Source organism: Callorhinus ursinus, unplaced genomic scaffold (genome assembly GCF_003265705.2).
Source record: "Callorhinus ursinus isolate GAN/ISIS: 27379988/994484 unplaced genomic scaffold, GSC_fseal_2.0 scaffold23, whole genome shotgun sequence".
Lineage (NCBI taxonomy): Eukaryota > Metazoa > Chordata > Mammalia > Carnivora > Otariidae > Callorhinus > Callorhinus ursinus.
Window position 1 is genome coordinate 15,343,716 of NW_027397085.1, and position 16,396 is coordinate 15,360,111.

General features: G+C 35.8%; 1 protein-coding gene across 1 annotated transcript in view; it reads left to right on the top strand.

Moving 5' to 3' along the window:
• Positions 1 to 15,901, top strand: part of ELOVL7 (ELOVL fatty acid elongase 7) — a 78,030-nt gene extending 62,129 nt beyond the window's left edge. Inside the window, exons 4-8 of the mRNA XM_025892447.2 lie at positions 2,669 to 2,749; positions 3,641 to 3,697; positions 6,058 to 6,163; positions 10,883 to 11,019; positions 13,131 to 15,901. Of these exons, the coding sequence (XP_025748232.1) occupies positions 2,669 to 2,749; positions 3,641 to 3,697; positions 6,058 to 6,163; positions 10,883 to 11,019; positions 13,131 to 13,340 (591 nt within the window). The 3' untranslated portion in view covers positions 13,341 to 15,901. The remainder of the gene's footprint in view (positions 1 to 2,668; positions 2,750 to 3,640; positions 3,698 to 6,057; positions 6,164 to 10,882; positions 11,020 to 13,130) is intronic.
• The last annotated feature ends 495 nt before the right edge of the window (positions 15,902 to 16,396 follow it).

The following is a 16,396-nucleotide window of genomic DNA, read 5'->3' on the forward strand; positions in this document are numbered from 1 at the left end:
CCTTGCTATCTTCTATTTCTCCTTTTATTACCAAAATTAACTACAAGCTATCGTACTATCCCTTCTGGCTCATGAGTAACTGAAAGGGAAGGAGTAACAGAGGCGGTGAGCCAAAAAAAATAATACATGCTCTTATCAAGTTATGACAGAGAGGAAATAGCCTATAGGACCATGTTAAGCGCAGACCTAGAAGCCAGGAGACTAGGGGCTAATTAGTATCAGTTATGCTATTAACCAGCTGCCTGATTTTTGAGCAAGTTACTTAACCTCTCTGGGCCTTAGTTCTCCCATTTTATAGAATCAGGATTAAACCAAATTGTTTCTCACATCCCTTTATGCTCAGTGTCTGATTATGTCGTTCAGTGTAATGTCCCTAAATATGTTTCTCAGGAGGGAATTTAATTATAGCCGGTAAATTTGGGTTCCTATTTTAGCAAATACAATATAAAAGAAGTTGTGAAAATATCTGAATTTGGGAGTTTCTGTAACTTATTAATCACTCATACTAGAGTTACTTATATGCCAGTGTTGGGGTTGATTACCTGCCAAATATAAATTATTGCTGTTCTTCTTGATAGCCTGAAATATAGAAATGTCAAAAGCTTCATAGACTATTAGAATGTTCTTAAACTTAATATCAGGAAAGCACTAATTTCCATTCTCTCTCTTTTTTTTTAAGTTTTTATTTATTTAACAGAGAGAGACAAAGCAGAGAGGAAACACAAGCAGGGGAGTGGGAGAGGGAGAAGCAGGCTTCCCGCGGAGCAGGGAGCCCGATGTGGGGCTTGATCCCAGGACCCTGGGATCATGACCTGAGCCTAAGGCAGACGCTTAACGACTGAGCCACCCAGGCGCCCCTCCACTATCTCTTTAAACAAACAGTTTTGGCAGCCAGTCAGCATGTCATCTCCAGGACACTGAACACATCACATGGTTTATTGGGTAGAGCACAATTGCATTAGATATACAGAGGAAACACCTCCACTTACGGATGTTAGGGAAAATATGAACAAGATGAAAGGGAAGTACGTAGACTAAAGGAACCCACAGGCCTTATTGTAAAGCAGTGGTTTTGAATGTGCTAGTTAATTGGCACCAGTCAGACATCAATAAAGAGAGACTCGTGAAGATCTCACAGAAGGCCATGTCACAGAGCTTCTCCTGTTCAGCTCAGTCCTTATTTGGGGTAGGGTATAGTGGAGAACCAATCATCCCAGTTAAGTAAGTGGACCTTCTGTTTTACTTGCCACAGTCAGTAGAGGCCTGAATGGAAGAGAATATGACGCTCACTGGCAGATCAGGATTTTGTAGAATCGGCTGTTTTTCTACCACATTCCCTCGATCCTTTGAGAAATATTTGTTGACCTTGTTTTTGTAAGTCATTTTTCTTACCCATAAAATATGTCTTATACTTTCCTGAATCTTAAGATAATCTTTTTAAAGATTTCATCGTTTATCAGGTTAACAGTGGGATTAAATATCTTGTGAATCAAGCTAGGAGCTAGTATCAGGAAAGGATGGTGTGATTTTTGAATACCACAGTCTAAACAGTTGTTCTTTCTCTTTTGTTTCTTTTTGTTTTTCACCATCAAAATATCATTCTGATAAACCTCATAAATTTTTGCCTTTAAAAATTAATTTATGGTAAAGTTTTCATTTTAGCTTTAACAGTAATTAAAGATAGAAATTTAAAATGTGCACTAATGGCAGAAAATGATATAACCATTATACTGAGAAAGAAGACATTCCGGGGAAGATGTTGGCATTTGTGAAAACAGGATGTCAAAGAAGAGCTGTGTCAGAACACTCAAGTTAAGCCAACCATTTAATATATACATTAAATTAAAATTAGAACCCTTAGCTCTTCATTTTCAGATACTGTTTTATTTTTTTTTTTTTACCTTTTTTGGAGTTTTTATTTGAATCAGATACTGTTTTAAAAGAACTTCTCACCATCATACTAAAAGAATGTCAATATAATCTTTGAGTTAAGGTTCAGATAACAACAATAGCCTCTTTGTTGTCACCACTAGTCTAAGGTCACTTTGTGGGTGTGCTGGAATTAAGGCATGCCAGATTGCACTCTTATTGTTAACATTTTTGTCTCTTACTTGTCACGTGAATCCAAACTGAACTAGTCTCTGAGTCTTGTGTTTGATCAATCTTGATTTTAAGAGCCATAGGCTACCACTTCACTTTACACGCACTAGCTAAGGACAGGAAAACCCAGTGTGGCAGCCACTAATAGTACAGTAAGGAATTTTGGTTTGCCCATTTATTTATTGGCTGATGGAGAAGATTAGAAATTACCAGAAAAGACTGTTTTCAGACTCTGTTATTCGTGGGCATATATAGATACACATATATGTACATATACTGGCATATACCTACCAGTATTTGCTATCTATGCAAAACACTCCCAGCATTTTATTCTCCATGGATATTTGAGTCAGAACACAGTTGATACAAGTAATATATAGCTGTATGATTTTGAAAATTCCTGTTGTTTTATCAAGCCGAGTTCCCAGTTATGATTGTGCTAGCCTGCCTTTTCTTCCGCACTGCATGCTGAGTCAGCTGAGATTGTGGTAAAGAGACACAGTCAAAGGTACCATTGTAGCTGTTGAGCAAATTCTTCCTTCTTTAATATACATGTGCTCTCTTACAGTTTGTGATGTCTGGCTGGGGTACAGGTTATTCACTTCGATGCGAAATTGTTGACTACTCACGGTCACCTTCAGCATTGAGGGTGAGTTTTTCTTTGGAAAAACTTGTAACCCAAATGTTAAAACTTTTAGACTTTTTTTTTTAACACTTAATGTGAACTCAGAAGAAGTAAATGACACAATTATCAAATTACATGGCCTGAGAGAAAAAAAGCTAAAAATTATCAGAAAGAATCAAATAAAGTCAGGGGCATAGTTTTCTGTTAAATGAAAATTGGTGCTTTTATTGTTTAACTTCCTGGATTTAAAAATAAATTCATATCTTGTTCCTCAAAAAATTAAAAATAGAATTACCATATGATCTGGCAATTCCATTTCTGGGTATATACCTAGAAGTAACTGAAAACAGGGACTCAAAGAGTTATTTGTATACCTGTATTCATAGCAGCATTATTCATAGTAGCCAAAAAGTAGAGGAACCCAGATGTCCATGGACAGGTGAATGGATAAAGAAAATGTGGTATGTTCATACAATGGAATACTATCAAGCCTTAGCAAGGAAGGAAATTCTGACATGTGCTGTAGTATGGATGAGCCTTGAGGACATTATGCTAACTGAAATCATCCGGGCACAAAAAGACAAATAATGTATGATTCTATTATATGGGGTATTTGGAGTAGACAGATTCAGGGACAGAAAGTAAAATGGTAGTTGTCAGGGGCTGGTGGGGAAGGGAGATCACGAGTTATTGTTTAATAGATACAGAGTCTCACTTCTGCAAGATGAAAAGAGTTCTACAGATGGATGGAGATAGTGGCACAACAGTGTTGATGTACTAAATGCCACCAAACCGAACACGTAGAAATGGTTACAGTGGTAAATTGGGTTACGTATATTTTGCCAAAATTAAAAAAATGAAATTTTCCTCCATATAAAAAATAAAATAAATTCATATCTATGTGTGTTTCTGCAGATGGCACGCACCTGCTGGCTTTATTACTTCTCCAAATTTATTGAGCTATTAGATACTGTGAGTATGTGGTCACCACATTTGGTGAATGTTTGATGTATCACTAGAAGCAATAAACTGCTAGAGTTCAGTTGTCTGATAACTCTAGTTATCTCTCCACTTCAGGCCGACCTCCTGTTATCTTTTACCTTTTATTATCAGTAGTTTTAGAGCATAGGTAAGATAAGCATTTTTTTTTCAGTCTTTTGCAAATGCCAAAAGGTTTTCTTATGTATCTACCACCTAAGATAAGCATGTAACTGTTGCTGCAAAACTGCATCTTTATGGAGATGGATGACAGGTGTTTGGGAAAGCAAGTTCACGGAGCAAAGAGCAGAGAACATTTTACTGTGGATTCTTTCGGTATAAACCAAAGCACTATGTCATCCATATTCCTTTAAGAGGATAAGTGCTTCAAAATTCATAAACTTACATTAGGATGTTATCCCTGGGATATCAGTAATTTAGGTAATATCAAAACTAACTCCAGCTGCCTTTCTCAAGTTTATGCTTATTAGACCTTCTCTCTTTCAACTTAAGATCCTGTTGAGGATCAACTTTGGATTTGGGTGATGGGCTCTGGGAGAAGCCAGTGTCATGGATTAGGGTCCTTGATGAGAGGAAAAAGGCGTGTACTTCTGTTTTCGTAGTAGCCTAGGAAAGCTGGATATTTATCATATATTTGGGACATGTGGGTCTCAGATATCTGGAACCAGTTCTGGGTCTAAGACAGACAAGTGTCTTCTCTCTTCAGGGTACATATTCATTACATATTACAGAATACATATTTCTTTTCTTTCTGCTTAATTATTATTTTTTTTATTTAAATTCAATGAATTAATATATAATGTATTACTAGTTTCAGAGGTAGAGGTCGGTGACAGACTACACATTTCTTGCCGCAAATCTCAACATGCTTCACCTTCTCAGCTGAATAATCACATAATGTTAGAATTGGAAAGGGCTTTAGTGAGCATAGAGTACAGTGGTTCTCAAACTTGGGATTGCCTTAGAATCACCTAGAGGGCTTGTTAAACATGCAGACACCTGGACCCCACCCCTAGAGTTTCTGATTCAGTGTGTTGGGCTCAAGAAGTTCATTTCTTTTAAGTTCTCAGGTGTTGTTATTGCTGTTGGTCCAGGGTCCACACTTGGAGACCCCTGCTATAGTTCACTGGTTCTCAGCCATCATGGTACAGGAGCCTTGACTGCATTAGAAAAACCCCCAAAACCTGGGCCGCACCTCCAGAGATTTGGTGCCAGGTGGTCTACAGTTAGAGCCTAGGCATGGCTACTTTTATAAAGCTTCTTGGACACCGTAATATGCAGCCAGGGTTGTGAACCACTGATCTGGGCCAGAGTTCTCAATCTGAAAATAAATCGAAGCCAGGAAGGTAAGTAACTCACCCAGAGGAATGCCACTACTGCTTGGGACCAGGACCCCAGAGAGTTGGTTTGGGGCTTTTTCATTGCATGATGCTGCCATCTTCCATGTGCATAAGCAAATGCATTTTAGCTTCATTGTTTTTGCTTTGCATGTTCTCATTTCCAGGTTCCATAAGGAAACTTGCTACCTCTATGTCCTTTTCTAAACCACATTTCTTAAATACCATTATGGATACTTTTGTTTGTGGTGCTCTGCTTAGTCCTATACTTAGAAGTCTGACTCATCACGGGTATTCTGAATTTTGAATATTTTTTGAACACTTAATTCTGCTTTTGAAAAAAACTTCCCCCTGCCAAAGCCTTCGTGTTCTCCTCTTTGTTTGTCTGTAGGGTTTCTGCAAACCACAGATACATTCAGTCTGGATGGTGCCTTTGTTCCTAGGCCACTTCTTTTCTCTCATCCTATTCCTCCAAATCCTGAGTTTTTCCCTTTTCAGAAATCTTTCTTTACTAATAATATGCTAACTTTTGCTTTGTTGCAAGTCCTCTTTTCAGTTTGCTTCATCCCTTATCTAAATTAGTAGGATGTCTTAGCAATATAGAATGATTTCTGTCCTAAGAATTGAGACTCTGTGCTTTCCCATATACTTCAAAATCCACATGGATGTTTTCCTGCCAGTAACATTTCTTTCAGTAGTATTTGGCTATGTTCTTCACTTTCCATTTTTGATTTTCCAATCTGCATACATTTTCTTTAACACCTTTTTATTGATTCTCCCATGACTAGTCATCGTACCTAAGTTCCTTCACACTAATTAGCTTTTCAGCTGCCCCTTGGAGAATCAGCTGCTTCTATGAGCATTCTCTAAGGCAGCCCTTTTAATGCAAATTATGATGTGAAATAGTTTGTACTTTGCCAGTATTTTTGTAGATAAATCAGTAGCTCAGTCATTGCATGATTTTCTATGAACTTGATTTTTTTAAAATTATTTCAGATCTTTTTTGTTCTGCGTAAGAAAAATAGCCAAGTGACTTTCCTGCATGTCTTCCATCATACCATCATGCCATGGACCTGGTGGTTTGGAGTCAAATTTGCCGCAGGTAGCCAAGGGAGAATTGGGAACATGTGTTATAAACTATTACATTTCTGTATGTTGTAAACACAAATTCTGTCCTTAAATGTGATTTAGAAGAAACTCAAAACATCAAAGGATGACTTTGATCGAACGTCTGACTTTCATCATTACCTGAAACATAAATGTAAGACTTTAACCTAGATCCCTTCATTCTTTAGAGACACATGACTTTTGGGTACAGTCTTCTACCCATATCCTTTAGTTAGTTTGTTTGGATTTTACTCTTTTCCCATATAGTTCTATTAAATATCATTAAATAAATAATAAACAAATAATATGGTAGAAGCCTTAGTTTTATAGAAATATAGTTAGATATATATTCCTTATAGGTTTCCAGAAAGTTAGAATGTGTATCTCAAGTTCCAGTCTTCTTTGTATTAAAAATTCCAATAACTGAGAACACACCTCATCCCCTACCAACTCTTTAAAGATGTGTCAAATTGTGGTTGAAGGATATTGTTTTGATCTTTTTTTGAAGTTGAAACTGGTTTAAAGCAAAAGCTTGGCAAACAGCCTCTTTTGTTCCTTTGATTTTGGCTTTATGCCTCTGAACATCTAGAATCAGAAAAAACAGGGTAAGTAATTTTACCCTATCATAAAGTGTTAAATAAATGATGTCCCCAAGGACATATACTTATTAGCAGACATTGGTTGGGAGATTAATTAATACGAGTTTCCTAAATTTGAGAAGTCTTTGAGTAGATCTGCAGCCCGTGTTAGACAAAGCTTTAAAATTTTTGTGAAGAGCTCATTTATATTAGGCATTCTGACTTTGTAGGACAAAAAAGAGAAACCACAACTGAGGAACACTTGTTTGAGTTTTAGAGTCTCTAAGCACGGGGAAAAAATCCTCATGTCTCAGAATATGAGAGGGCATGAATAAGCCATTAGCATGAAAGAGATACCAGAACCTAGAGGAGCCAGAAGAACTGTCCCTACCATGGCCTGTGGGCATTAGATTTTGCAGTATATGAGGTGTTTCCTTTTCTCAAATTGGCCTTTGTATGTTGGACTTTTAAAAAGTAAATGTCGTTGGTTTTTCTGATAATGTATGTTAATGTAAAAATGTAACTCACGTTATGATAAGATAGTCTCATCTGTCCATTTTACAAATCAAGGATAGCCATATTATTTAATCTCCATTATTTTACTTCTTTATATGTTTGTTTTCTCTCACATGCACATCAGTTCTCTGTATAGTGATATTCATTGACATCTTATTTGTGTTGGCCAAAAATGGGAAAATACCTAACCATCCATTAATAAAATGGTTATGAATTCTTGTGTATATATAATTGTGAAATGCAAATGATACTGAGAGACATTTAGCTTGTCTTCTCTTTTAAGCAGTTTGACTCCAAAATTATCAGAAATAGGTGTCTATTCTATTTTAAAGTATGCTAGAAAAAGTTCTTTCACACTCTTAAATTTATTGATTCAGATTTCTTCTCTGAGACCAGAATATTGCATCACAACACTGAAAAATAAATATAAATAGGAAAAAGATTGGGAGGCATTACCCCAAAATACAGTGACTTAGAGGGACTAACACAAAAAGTGCTTTCTCTCTCCATCTTTATCCTTCTCTGTATTTTCTAATTTTTATATATTGAATAGCTGTAAGTTCTATAATGGGAAAAATGAACTTTATTTGAAGAATAGAGTTGAGCACTTTTCTAATGTCTATCTTTGTGCCCATTGAGAGTCTGACTTCCATTTTCAAACAAGCATTGCTTTCAATAATGAAAATTTAAACATGAAACTCCTTGGTTTTTAATATTACCCTGTTTATGGACATCAAACACTTTGTAGTGGGTTCATTGTCCACACCTTAATCCCCCTTCTGCTTTACAAAATGTAAATACTTTCTTCTGTCATATGTTCCATGAGTTGGCATTTCTGTTAAGTCTTGCATGTGGGATCTAGTAAGTACTTATTCTTTTAGTTATTTTTTTTATAATATTTATTTAGTGACACCTAAATATTTATTTAGTGACAAGTACAGCAATAACAGTTGAGATATTTCCAGAAATGTGGTTTGGCATTGGCTTTCATTCCTGTAATGAAACTGTCCAGTTTACACTTTTCTTTCAAAAACTTGAGCACAGCTAATCTCTATCTAGTATTTAATTTCCTGTTTGCCTGTTGCACAATTCTCTGGCATAAAAAAAATTCCAACTTTTCTTTGGAATATGATGCGAATGTTTCTCTGGCAGGTTTTTATATTCATTTTGCACATACTCCCTTCCAGAGATATGGAGAATTGTGGTAATTACCCAGGTGATCCCTTTATTTTTCTAAACAGGAATAAAATGAGATGGTACTAATTGCAATTCATTACGAGATGTTAGCTTTGCAAAACTATTGTTGTAAAGAAGAAAGCAAGCTTAGAAAATACTTTATCAGGAAAGCCTTCCAAAGAAGATGTGAAAAACATTACTAATTAAAATGTTCTATGAACAAACTTATTAATATATCTGAGAAAATAATACCTAGACAAAACCAGCAAGTTAATTTTATTTGATAGCTGATTTTGATTAGTAATCCTTACTAAACCCTGTTAGCTACACTAGTGCTTTGTTAAATTCCTGTCCTTAAAATCCTCATTTTAGGACATTTAAATAATGAAAGATTCTGGATGGAAAATATTCTTCTACCAAAAAGTGGGACAAGTGTCTTAATGAGAAAGTCTCTGATGTGTTTGTTTCCTGTGTGTTTATATAATCACAAGACATAAATGGACATGAGAGGTATTTGGCTTATGCCCCTATTAAGCAGCTTGACTCCTAAACTGTCAGGATAGACAACTACTATATTTTTAAATCAACCTAGAAAAGGTGTTTTCACACCACTATAATTTATTTATTCAAGTTTCTTTTGGGAAAAAAGACTAATCCAAATGTAAATAATAAAAGGTGGGAGGTTGTTAATAAGCTTCACTAATTCAGTTTCTTCTGACTTGAAATTTATGATAATTAAAGAATTGGCTGCAATTTATTTATTCTACTTAGAAAATGCATAAATGAGGCATTGGGGGAATATTTAAATTACACAAAAATAATTACTTAAGGGGCGCCTGGGTGGCTCAGTCGTTAGGCGTCTGCCTTCGGCTCAGGTCATGATCCCAGGGTCCTGGGATCGAGCCCCGCATCGGGCTCCCTGCTCTGTGGGAGCCTGCTTCTCCCTCTCCCACTCCCCCTGCTTGTGTTCCCTCTCTCGCTGTGTCTCTCTCTGTCAAATAAATAAATAAAATCTTTAAAAAAATTATTATTTAAAACACGTTATTTTAAAGGAGTACTTTAGCAGTGGTAGTATCTAGAAGTATCTGGAATTTCCGCAATTATGAATGATTATTAAAATGTAATTAGTTTCTACTGTGCAGCAATTTTTATTTTGCTTTAAACTTTCTGTAATACATAGCGTTTATGAATTTGGTCCCTTTTCTAATGTAATTCCACATTTTGAGATTTCACTTTATTTCTGGAATTAAAGAATACTGGAATAAACAAAGTAGAATATTTTGGAGAAAAATTTAAACCCCAGATCAACATCACTAAGCTGAATCAGGCTATACATAAAGAATGCAGCTTCTTCTAGATTGTGCCTCTTAGGAAAAATGCTAAGGAAGAGTGTTTCGGTTTTTTTCTCCTGCTATCAGCTGGTCACCTTGTTACCCCTTCCACTGTACTACAGGTTCAGCTAAAGATAATTGAAATGATCTTTGCTTCTGTTCCCCCAGGGTTCTTTGCTTCTACTCTAAATTGAATGTGGTCAGTAGGAGATGTAGTGGTTAGAAGAGGAAAATCAAGATAGGAAGACACAATTGATAATAAATGGAGGCAGTAAACAAAGACGGCTTAACAATTAATAAATGTTTATTTTGGAAGAAAAATAATTGTTTTTAAATAATTAAAGCAAACTTAGCATAGCCTACTAATGAAAGCCAGTGGTTTTACTGCCAAAGTTTTATAGCACAAGAGAATGGATTGTGATGCATTCATACAGTGCAACACTATAATACTACACAGCCAGTAAGAAAGCAAACTACTAATATGCACAGCAACATGGACAAATCTTAAAAACATTATGTTGATTGAAAGAATTTAGGACCAAAAGATTTTATATGAAGTTTAATATCAGGCAAAGCTAATAGTTGATGATAGAAGTCAGCATAAAGGTTGCGTTGAGAGGGGTATATTCTTGGAAGGGGGACATAGGAACTGTACATGATGTTGGAAATGTTCTATATCTTGACCTTGGTGGATGGTTATGTGGGTGTATACCTATGTACACAATCATCACTTAAGATTGCATTTGTGTACTTTATACATGTGAACCCTCACTAAAAAAAATGAATTTGATTACTATTATTAAATATATACCATTTAAAAAAATAACTTAGTTTGTTAAAGTGAACCCAAATCAAAAGACCATCTTAAGGTTAAGATATAATAATAAATAAAGGCATTCTAATTTATTTTTGAAGATGTGCATCTTACATTTTACTGAATGAATATGTTATCCGGCTCCCTCTAATTTGGTAGCTGTTTAACAAATTGATGTTGTATGTGTTTTTCTTTCTACTAAAATTAAAGAAATAATTATTCTAAAATCTCAGTTCAGTCAAAAATGAATCTCATTTTAAGGAGCATTTCCCCCATTTTACAATAATTTTATTTTCCAGGTGGTTTGGGAACATTCCATGCCTTTCTAAATACAGCTGTACATGTAGTCATGTATTCCTACTATGGGCTATCTGCACTGGGACCAGCCTTCCAGAAATATCTGTGGTGGAAAAAATATTTGACATCATTACAGCTTGTGAGTAATTAATTTTCTTTAAAACCAGATGTAAAACTAAACTGGAGTCATTTCTCTTCCCTGTGAATCAGAATACTAACTAAAGAACAAAAGTTACAAAACAATAGGAATATAGAGTGTGTGGCCCCTATATTGCATCCCATCATTATCCTTTCCGTGTTATTTATTTATTTATTTATTTATTAAAGATTTTATTTATTTATTTGACAGAGAGAGACACAGCCAGAGAGGGAACACAAGCAGGGGGAGTGGGAGAGGGAGAAGCAGGCTTCCTGCCAAGCAGGGAGCCCGATGTGGGGCTCGATCCCAGGACCCCAGGATCATGACCTGAGCTGAAGGCAGATGCTTAACGACTGAGCCACCCAGGCGCCCCTTTCCATGTTATTTAAACTCTTGTCAAGAACTGTGTTGAAAACAAAGTCTATTTGGTAGCCAAGAGCCTCAGACAGGTAAAGCAGAATGTGTATCTTTAGGCCATCTTTATAATATTTTATGCTTTTCTATAAAATAAATATACTTATGATCAAGATAATATCAAATTTATTTGAACTGCAGCAGGCATAATATTAAATTAGAAGTTAGAAGTTCCATATTCTAGATCTAAATGACTTTGAGGGAGGGAATGTAACTTTGAGGGCATTATGAGTCTTCCTCTATGCCTGCCTCTAAGTCTGTTTTTCCTCCAAATGGTAAACATACATGCGGATGAAAGAGGTAGGGGGATGGCATATTGTATTTACTGACAGAATTGACAATGCTCTAAATAACCAAGTGTAAGGAAATAGTGAAATAAATTATTTTGATTCCTACTTTGAAATATTATGAAATCAAGAAAATTATTCACAGTTGCCTTCTTTTTAAGTATTTTTTTCTAATTGTAAAGTAACATATGCTCATCGCTGAGAAATTAGAACATCTAATTAAGCAAAGAGAAAGAAAAATAAGCATAATTCCACATATATGTGTATACCTGTTGCATGATTTGCATTATGCTGCATAGACAATTTTGTATTGGGCTTTTTTTCCCCACTTGCCTACTCTTAAATGTTATAAAAGCTTTTTAACGATGTGGCAAAATACTAAAATAGAAGAAAGAATAGATATTTATTATCTCGAACATGCTGGTTATATGCAAACATGCCTGAGTCGGATATTGAAGGTGTCACCAAGGCTTCCAAAGGTGTCATCTTTGTGTCTGTAAAATGAGAGAAATAGGGGTAGCTACTGCACAGGGATGTCATAGAAGTTTCTTAAGATAATGCAAGGAAAGTTGAGGATGATCATAAAAGAAACTGTGAAAAGCTTAACTATGGTTATAACTAGAAGACTATAGGTAATTGTTATTTATTTTTATTTATGGAATTTTACTTGTCTAACATTCCCACAGAGCACATGTTGCCTTTTAATCAGGAGAAGAAAGATATGCAAAAAATCTGGACATTAGCCTGGGAAGTGTTCCTCTTAAGACTGTGTAGAATGTTCTGGAACAAAGAGCCTTTGGGCATTACAAGGAAGGTCATCAATACTGTTTTACTCCTTACAGATTCTCTGCTGCCATTGGCAGGATAGATTTTTACCCTGATATAACTGGGTGACAAGTGGCAGATACCAGGACTCAGGCATGCTTTGTCTCCTACAGAATTGCTGGGACTCTAATTTAAATGTTTGTATTTCCCCAAAATTGAAATACCTTGTCTAATAACAAGACAGAATATTTGAAACTAAAAGTCTTCTAGAAAATGAGGCCATAAGATAGTGGTACCATGTGTATTTCATCAAGTCAAAGACTCAAGACAGAGACTTACCAAGAAAATTTGCTCTGATGGTTCTTTCTCTGGGTATGAAAGGCCTGCTGCCCCGCACAGCTCCCGGGCCATTTATGAAGGGCTGCTGGAGTTGTACAGTTGGGCAGGACTGAATAGTGGATTTTGACACTGTCCCACCCACTCTCACACCCATGGAGGCTAGATTTAAAGATAAAATTCCCTACCCAACAGTATCCTAGATGTGGTTGCAGAGTGTTTAAGCATAAGCAGCCAAAGAATGCATTAAATGATTGCTCCTTTGTGACTTCATATCTGAATAATATTTTTCATTCTTTCATCTGTTAGGCCCAGTTCATTATTGTCACCATCCACATAGGCCAGTTCTTTTTCATGGAAGATTGCAAGTACCAGTTTCCAGTCTTTCTGTACATCATTATGAGTTATGGGTGCATCTTTCTGCTGCTCTTTCTCCATTTTTGGTACCGTGCTTACACCAAAGGCCAGAGACTGCCCAAAACTGTGAAAAATGGAATCTGCAAAAACAAAGATCACTGAAATGCAAGCACGACATGAATCTATGAATGAGACTGGTATCTTACTTTCTTTGACAATCAAGAGCTATTTCCATGTGAAGTGCATTTTGTATATTTTTCAAAACCAAGAGCTTGTATTTTTATGATAAGTTACTGGAGTTTCTGATATTTGAGAGCCCAAAGATCCCAGATAAGAGTCTAATTGGAGCCTAAAGCAGGCAGTTTTTCAGCTGCTTTTAAACCTAATATAAAGGTTTTATTTAATACATTTTGTTACAGTGAAAGAAGAATATAAAACAGTATAGTACTTTTCAAAGAAGTCCAGTATAGATGAAAAATATCATCAGATATTTTGACCATGGACAGAGATCCACGCCCTACTATAGATTCCTTCTGCCAGCTCTGAAAACCTCAAACTGAGGGTTTTGGCTTTGTTGCTTGTTGATTATATTCAGAAGACACTATATTTATTCTAAAGTTAAATGCCCATTCTAAAGAGTTAACACTGGTGGACATTAAGTGAATTTTTGATAAGTTGTCATTTAACATCACTAACAAAAATTGTTAATGGATCTCTTGTGTAGCCACCACCAGCTTTACTGATAAGACTTCCCTACAACATTTTTGTTGTATATACTGTTTAAAAGTAACAATTCTTTTGGTTAGTACATTCATGCACTTGACACTAAGTTTAAGTTAATATTTTGAAAACAAGATGATTTGTTCTGTGAATTAACAAGCACTGTGCTATTACTACTTTGTAGTTAACTTTGTAGATTTCTGGAAAGAGGTGAAATTTGTCACTGGAAAAAGTACTCTGTAGTTCAGTGGGAAAAATCTGTTGTCTGTTGTATTATATTGTCACTTTCTCATATTGTCGTGGCTTAAAGGATTATCTTGTTAAATGTGTATTGGTTAGATATATAAATGTTCATGCAAGTACCTTTAAATCATAAATGATTTCAGACCTCTCACTATACACAGTTTCCAGAGATGGCTTAGAGTTATTTGTGAAGCAACTGGAGGAAAATGGTGGCACAGAAATTATCCAGAGACTGTTGGGTTTTGTAGGGGTCTCTTAATAAAGAGAGAAAGAGAGAGCCTATTTAATAGTTGTTATAGATACACTGCATGGAAAGACATTTCCCAGAATTATGAATTAATTAATTAATTAATAGCCTGGATTTCTTTTTTTCAAACCTATAAACTATATAATGAAGACCTGAAATTCATTTTGCCTACTTTTGTTTTTTCACAATTACTGCTTTCTGAAATTCTCTTGTTCTCATATTTTCTTATTGGCTAACCAAAACTACTGGTCAATAGAGTTTTGTCCCAGAAACAATGATATTTGGACATTTCTGAATTTTTCCCTATTGCTTTTCTTTCTTGTTATATTTATACTTGATTTTGAAGGACTGCTTATGCTTATATGACTTTAAACAATCAGTACTTATGGGTCTCAGTTATGTAACACACAGTGATAGCATTGTCCATCAGAGCCTGAGTTTTTCCTCACTGTAAACTCCTGTAGTTCGATGTGTCACCCCAGGCATTTAATCTATACCATGGCCTTTTCTCTCACACTTACCAGATTTATAATGTTACTTGCCTTTAAGTGACCTTTACTGATTTCACTTGCTTACAATATGGGAAGACAAGATTTGATAAATGGGGGAAATATCTTATTTTTCTCAAATAAAAAAAAAGCAGAAAGCAGAGCTAAAAGAACAGCCGTTATAATTTATTTCTCTGAGGACCTCAGCGTTCCTAAAGTGTTTTCTGGTTTTGGCTCTTCACATCCAACCTGCACTAAAATGAGACTGTGTAGTGTGTGCTGTTACACAGTGCACAAAATTCCTGAAGACCCAAGAAAGGCAAAGACCAAAAGGAAGCACAAAGAGAAGAAGATGAAACAGGAGAGTTTGGTTTTTGCAATACTTTCTGTCTTGCACTGTACAACCTCTCCTAACGTCACTGTAGTCTTTAAAATGTCTGACTTGCCTATGAACTCACAGCAGTGTGTGATGGAACTATGTTCTAAATTATGTGAATAGAAGTGGAGAGCTGGAATGTTATGTGAAAAGAAATCACAGCTAACAAAATATCCTCCATATGAACATCATTAGATCAAAATGCATATCACTGGATGTAGGATGTGCATGGACAGTATTTTATTAAAGGGCTCTGTGGGTCACATAGAGTTTCTATTGGGGTTTCATCCATTTTTCAGGACTTTATTGCCTTTGGGTCTGCTTACCTAACAAATAAAGAGACCAGTTATAAAATCTGGTTTATGACATGAAGTTCTATGAATCCTTGAAAACCAATGTCTACTGTAAAATACAAATAGAAAATTTTAAGTCTCTATGGGACATTGCCAGTTTACAGTCTTAATTGAGTTGAATTCTTAATTGAATGGACTACATTGTTACCTAAATTATAAAATTATGAGTTTATGTTTCCTCAATTATCTTATTTCTGTTAAATCTTTAAAGACTATGGAAAACTGAATATTGTCAAAGTCTGTGTGTGTGTGTGTGTTTGTGTGTGTGTGTATTATAATAAATTTGTGGTAGTGTGGGTGTGTGTGTGTCTTTTATTTTGGAATATAACTGCATATGTGTGCATGTGTAGGTGGTTTTAATCCTGAATACCCATTTAACCAAAGCATTTTACACATTTGTTGCACACTTGGTATATTCAGAGCCCCTGCTAGATATTAGAGTGATACGAAGATGCCTTGGACATAGTTGGGGCCTCCTGAAACTTACAGACTGACAGAGGAAGCTATGTAATAGGGCAGCTAGGTGCCATATGTGTGAAAGTTCTGTCACTTAGAAAGCAGGGAAGGCTTTATGAAGGAATTAGAACTTGTGTGTTTAAGATGTACGGAACTTCAAAGTAGGTGGTGGGTTAGTGGGCAAGGTACTGTTAAGTGAAAAGAAATAACAAATCAAGGTCTAGGGAAAGGAAGGAATGGCCAATAGACCAAATTAGAGCAAGGCTTCCTGCATTTGATACAGAGAGATGAGACCAGAAGGGGAGGTGGGCTCAGACCTTGGAGGCACTTGACTG